Source organism: Nicotiana tomentosiformis, chromosome 7, assembly GCF_000390325.3.
Source record: "Nicotiana tomentosiformis chromosome 7, ASM39032v3, whole genome shotgun sequence".
Taxonomy (NCBI): Eukaryota; Viridiplantae; Streptophyta; class Magnoliopsida; order Solanales; family Solanaceae; genus Nicotiana; species Nicotiana tomentosiformis.
The window spans coordinates 105,896,264-105,902,433 of record NC_090818.1 but is presented as its reverse complement, the minus strand read 5'-3'; the positions used below and the strand labels follow the sequence as shown (position 1 = coordinate 105,902,433).

Here is a 6,170-nt window from a genome sequence, read left to right as displayed (position 1 = left end):
ATATGTACCGTTTAAAATATATTCAGCTATTTAGAATGTGGCCAGATTTAAAAATTTTGAATTCGATCCTCCTCCTTTTTCTTTAGGCCTTCGAGTTTGAAGACTTGAATTGCTAGAGATTAACTTGAGACCTTCGTTTAAATAACGGTCCTAAAAGCGGCTATTTGTGCACTTCCCCCCTAATTTAAGAACAAAATGGGCCAGACTAGCCCCTTAACGTGCAAAGAAGAAAACTGGATATGTCATCATATAACCACCACAAGAAGTATCAGACGTTTTTTTTTTTGAAGAAGAAGATGAAGCAAGCTATTCTCTCATGGAGTCATCCCCCTCTATTTCTTCCCAAATTATCATCAACCTCCACTTTCCCCAAACCCCAGAAAACCATATCATTAAGGGTATATGCAACTGTAGAGTCATCACCTAAAGAGAATCTACTAACTTCTAAAGAAAGAAGGCAAATGAGGAACGAGAGAAGAGAGAGCAAAACAGGTTATAATTGGAAAGAAGAAGTAGAAGAAAGGCTAATTAAGAAACCCAAGAAGCAATATAAGTCTTGGACTGAAGAGCTTAATCTTGATAACCTTGCTAAATTGGGTCCTCAATGGTGGGTTGTTAGAGTCTCAAGAGTTGCTGGTCATGAAACTGCTGAACGAATGGCCCGCGCTCTTGCTAGGAACTTCCCAAATATTGATTTCCAGGTAGATAATGATTAGTGCTTTCTTGTTTGTTTTGATGGTGAAGTTCATAATTTGGTGGTTTTGGTCATTACTTTTGTTCTATCTGTGTGTTGTGTATATGCAATGATAAGTGTGAAATTTAGAGAACCTTGTTTAAAAACTACTGATTAGAAAAGTAGCATATGAATAATTTGGACTCAGATAGAGTGGAACTGTTATAGACAAATCATATAGTGGACTCCAACTTTATTTTGGATTAAAGCGTTGATTGATTGTGTATGCTTATTGGAAGCTTTGGCATTTCTTCTCAAAACCCACACTAAGGATTTGTGCTTTAGATTTTCAGTTAAAAAGTAGGCTGCATGTTACCATTATTAATGGATTTGCTAACACGTTCAAGGTAAAGAGTCTAATTAAAGAGAGGATGCATCTGCACCCTATGATCGTTCTGTATAGTCTTTATCTTGTATGATTATAGTAGTATTTTCATCATATAAAAAAAAAAAGAGATTAAAGTAGAGTATTTGATGGAGTAATAGGCTTGTTAAGCAACAAATTATTGATGTTGGTTAATTGATCAAATGATTCTTGCTGAAGTTTCTTAATTTATCCTGGTCTAATATCTTAAAAATTGCAAGACAGGTTCTTTTTTCACCCGAATTGCAACACTCCTGAAGTTAGAAAATGATCTAAGTGGATCCCTCTGTCTTAAAGGTCTAGTTGATGTCAAAATTCAAGGTGAAAATCTTAAAGGTCTAGCTGCCTATCTAGTTTCCAACAATTAATAGGGACCATTAGACTATAGTTTCCCGGAAACAGCCTCTCTACCCCTCCGGGGTAGGGGTAAGGTCTGCGTACACTCTACCCTCCCCATACTCCACTAGTGGGATTATTACTGGGCTGTTGTTATTGTTGTTGTTGTTGTTGTTGTTGCATTAGACTATAGTTTGTACATAATTTAGCTCCAACAAGCACAATTGGCTCAATTCAGTCGTGAAATACATTCCCTTCATTAACAGGAACATAAAGAACGTGAAAAGTTGTCCAAGCATTAAGAATTATGGAGGTTCATGAAATTAGGATGTTATAGGTTTCTGCAAGAATGCGTTTAAGTATAACTAGAGAAAAATATAGTTGAGGAAAAGAAAGTAACAAGGCAACTGAACTGTGTGCCTTTGTAGTATTCATTTTTTCTTCGGATAATGGTGGTGCCCGGGTCAGCTTGTACGCATCTCGGTTAATCCACCAATACCTACTACTTTCCACCAACACAGATAACTCTATCCACCAAGGCTTGGACAGATGAGAAGAATCATCTTACCAATTTTTTTGCCTTTATAAAAGTATTCATTTTTTATCAAAAGGTGAGGGCTTGAGAGAAGCTTGCTTGTGAAGCCTTTATAGCAATATTCATAATTCTAAAGCTTGCATAATTTCCTGTTTACATGGAACTACAAAGAATTTTTCTCGTGTATCAGAATGTAAGCTATGGACCTGTAGATAACCATATCATAAAGAATAAACATGTGTCTATCAGCTTTTCTATTGCTGTAGAAATTTTCCTCTAAAGAAAACTAGCCCCAACTTTCATCTCAGTTTCCACCACTGATTTTCTTTGTTTGAAATCATAGTTCTTTTATTGTGGGTCAGTTTGCTTGAAATCAGAGTTGATTCTGCTCCAACCAATGAGCTTCCCTATAAGTTGATTTTCAGGGAAGCTCGAGGTTGGATTACCTCGAACTGGAAGGGGATAAAGTGTTTTTACTGATGAAGGAATTTATTTTTCAATATGTTTTGACTAACTGTAAAATTTCTGCAGGTATACATTCCATCTGTACAGGTCAAAAGGAAATTAAAGAACGGATCACTTTCAGTTAAACCGAAACCTCTTTTTCCGGGGTGTGTGTTTTTGAGGTGTGTACTGAACAGAGAAATACATGATTTCATTCGAGAATGTGATGGAATTGGAGGCTTTGTTGGATCCAAGGTTGGAAATACGTAAGCATTCATTGTTGTCCCTATCACAATTTACAAGTTTACAAAAATTACTTGGTCAAGAAAGAGGACCTGTCTTCGATTTGTTTGATATATTGGTGCAATTTTCTTTGGCAACATGGAACTGTCTTTTTTACAAATAAGGAACCACAGTGTATGCGTCTGACCCAATTAGCCCTATGTTAATGGAAATTTACATGAATGAGTGGAAAATATCCTAAGTAACTTGGCCTATGATCAGAATTTTTTTCTTAAAAATCACCCCTAATCTAATTTTGTATAGCTTGTAAACTAGTTGGCTGCCTTTGGTTGACATCTACATTTTGGCCTCCCTTTATATGACTTTTATGTTAACGTGTGCCTACGTACCTATTTCATTATTTAAAGGGCTAACTTACAAAGTATCGTAGGTCATTTTCTCAGTACCTTAATGTTTAAAACATTTGCAGAAAACGGCAGATCAATAAACCCAGACCTGTAGATGAGGATGACTTGGAAGCCATATTCAAACAAGCGAAGGAAGAACAAGAGAAAGCTGATCAAGCTTTTGAAGAAGAGGAACAAGGAGAAGTAGGTTTAGATTTCAAGCTGACAAAAGACTCTAGTAAAGCTCCCGCTGACGGCAAATTTGTGCCTAAAAAACAAGGAAGGAAATCCAAAAAAACTTCAGACCTGCTTGCAGTTGCAGGTGATGACTTAAGAGGCTCGGATGATAAGTCTTTAGTGCCAGGGTCAACTGTTCAAGTTGTCTCTGGAGCCTTTGCAGGATTTTCAGGGATCCTTAAGAAGGTTGATAGTAATGCAAGATTGGTATGTACTTTTCCTTCCAATTGAAACTTATGAGCATATCCTTATGTTATTTTGGGGTGAGGGGAGAGCGGGGAATGGAAATCATTGTTATAAAAATCCTGGAGCTCAGCGCACAAAAAAAGAGAGAATTGAGTTATTCACACAATGTCTTCACTCTTCCCTAACACCACACTCCCCCCAACTTCCTCGGGCCTCTTCCACCGTGATAATGCAAAAAGATAAAAGATCTGATAGAAAAAGTTCCCCAAATTGGTTATGTCCTGTACAAGTTGAAAACTTATTGGGGAAAAAAAAAGTTCTTGAGATTGAATGTGGTGTTCTTCTTGTAGGCAACTGTTGGATTTTTGCTGTTTGGCAAGGAGACTCTAGCTGATATAGATGTCAAAGAAATTGTAGCAGAGGTTGGCTGACCTGTTTAGGCTGCTTATACTTATTTTGTCTGAGATGGTAAGTCTTGTACTGATTGCTCATTATTCAAAATATATTGGTATCCTGACCCAAAGATTCACAGTAGATAGCAGATGCATCTACTCACTGAAACAAATATGATGTCTTACTAAAGATATTACCAGGACAATGCTGTACCAGGGAATACCAAACTAGGCTTAAATAAGTAGTTGATTATCCAAGTGGTCGCGTATTTTCTTCTTTTTTAACTCTTCTCCAAACATCTTTTTGGCCCATGCTTATCTATTTTTTTCTGTCTGAGCATGGAAGAGGATTATGTTATATGTGATTTAATACGTCATACGGGATAAACAAGGGTGATTGTTCAAAGATACACTCTTCCAAGCGACTGAAATATCATGAAATCTTGTTAAAATTGGATCAATTAAATCACATCATTTCATACCGTTCAATTATGTCACATCACTTCATACACATGCCATGTTCTATCTTATCTCAGAAAATTTTGTATATATAGACAATGAAACCATGCACTAGGTAAAGAAAGTTCTTTAAGCTGCTTATTTGCAAGAGAGGGTTACATGCTTCTAAATAGAAACTAACCTCCAACTCCATTGAGGTTTGAGAGGAAGGATCCTGTGAGGAGTAAGAATGATGTATAAACTAGGATGCAATGAAAATGAGTTACTAGTATAGGGTGTTGTTTCTTGGAATTTTGGACTACTTCTCCAGGAAATCTGCTCTGTCGTTTTGGCTTGAACTATTTATTTCCAAGGGCTAATTCTTTGAGTAAGAAAGACAGAAATGTGTAGCTGTTTATCATCGGCTTCATATATTAATCATCTTTGAGGATCAGTGGTACAACGTTGCATATATTTGGATAATCTGTTCAATTGCTTTTCTGGGCCTGAAAGCAGTGGCGGAGCCACTCATTGGCAAGGGGAGTCAATTGATACCCCTTCGTCGGAAAATTACACTGTGTAAATATGTTAAATTCTTAATTTTATGTGTATATACTATACGTTGACTCCTCTTGATTTCTTTGTGTGCTTATTTATATTTTGACTCCTCTTAATTAAAATCCTGGCTCCACCGCTGCCTGAAAGAACTGACTATAACTTCGATTAATTGAACAAGAATGTATAACATGCATTATCTGAATAGTGGTAGCGTCAAAGTAATAAGTATAATAGTCCTCAGATTTTGTTCTAGAGCTCTCTTAACTTTCAAAGATGTCTCCTTATTGCCATGCAACATTATACAAAGAAATATATATCTCTTTCAACTCCAGTTTCCTCTATTACTTTTCTTTTGTCCAGTGCATTTTACTTTTCTTCTATCACATATATTATGTTGTTTCAAGATGAATTCTACTGCTTACTACGTTTGAATCTGACTTCAGGGGCGAATAAACTTCTATTGTATGATGAATCGACTGTATGCAATTGGATGTTAAGAGCAAAGGTCTGCAAGGGATTTCAGCTGAGGCAAAGGTCAGATTAAGCTGGTCTGCCTAGGGAATTCCAGATAACTTTGGTATCGAACTGCTGCAAGTTTGACTTGGATGTAACTAAATTGAGATGCTAATTAATCTCTCTAACGGTAAAATTTTTATGAACGTGTTGTTGCTGTGCAGCCTGCAGAATGAATATTAGGGTGCAGATCAAATATCTGTATGAAGCTATTGGAAGTTAACGCATGAGCGTGTCAAAAGAATACGAGGAAAAGAGAAAATGAGAATTCTTCTTTGCAGCTTCTTAGAAATAGGAGCCGTCTTGTAATATTTTTCCTTGTGGATGAATAAACCTTGTCTTTTCAATGGAAAATTCTGGGTATCCCAAGCGTCTCTTTCATCAAAGGAGTTGTATTATTATTGTGTTTATTATTTTGCTGTCAATGATGCAAACATTAACCCAAAATTGTTTAGATTTAAGATGCAGAAGATCTTTGTTAAGTTTAGACGTGTTTGTTCAGACGCGTCTGAAGCTTGTTATTTTGTTATGATATTAAATGCTAGTTATGAGAATTTGATCTGAAATACGGGATTACCGTGTAAGTTTTATATAACTTTTGCTATCTTACCTAAATACTAAGGTTTTTGGTGTGATTCTCTTAAATATCAATTGGTATCAGAGCTATCTACAATTATGATCCTAATTGGAATGCATGTTTGGATCTCACAATTGAAGCATGGGGCTTAATGCAACTGACATCTATTGCTAGCTTTTAATGTGTATGGTTATTCTAAGCTCTAAGGTTCACATCAGAATCGCCAAA

The 6,170-nt window shown here is 36.3% G+C and overlaps 1 protein-coding gene across 1 annotated transcript; it reads left to right on the top strand.

Moving 5' to 3' along the window:
- The first annotated feature begins 239 nt into the window (after positions 1 to 239).
- Positions 240 to 5,931, top strand: LOC104113168 (uncharacterized). The gene is made up of 5 exons (XM_009623273.4): positions 240 to 701; positions 2,500 to 2,678; positions 3,125 to 3,485; positions 3,815 to 3,932; positions 5,296 to 5,931. The coding sequence occupies exons 1-4, from the start codon at positions 240 to 242 to the stop codon at positions 3,893 to 3,895; spliced, it is 1,083 nt and encodes a 360-aa protein (XP_009621568.2). The 3' UTR covers positions 3,896 to 3,932; positions 5,296 to 5,931.
- The last annotated feature ends 239 nt before the right edge of the window (positions 5,932 to 6,170 follow it).

Excerpts from the sequence above, each read along its gene's own strand:
- LOC104113168 (XM_009623273.4), top strand. The coding sequence starts at position 240 with ATGTCATCATATAACCACCACAAGAAGTATCAGACGTTTTTTTTTTTG. Across the intron at positions 702-2,499 it reads TCCCAAATATTGATTTCCAG|GTATACATTCCATCTGTACA; the intron begins GTAGATAATGAT and ends AAATTTCTGCAG. Across the intron at positions 2,679-3,124 it reads GGATCCAAGGTTGGAAATAC|AAAACGGCAGATCAATAAAC; the intron begins GTAAGCATTCAT and ends AAACATTTGCAG.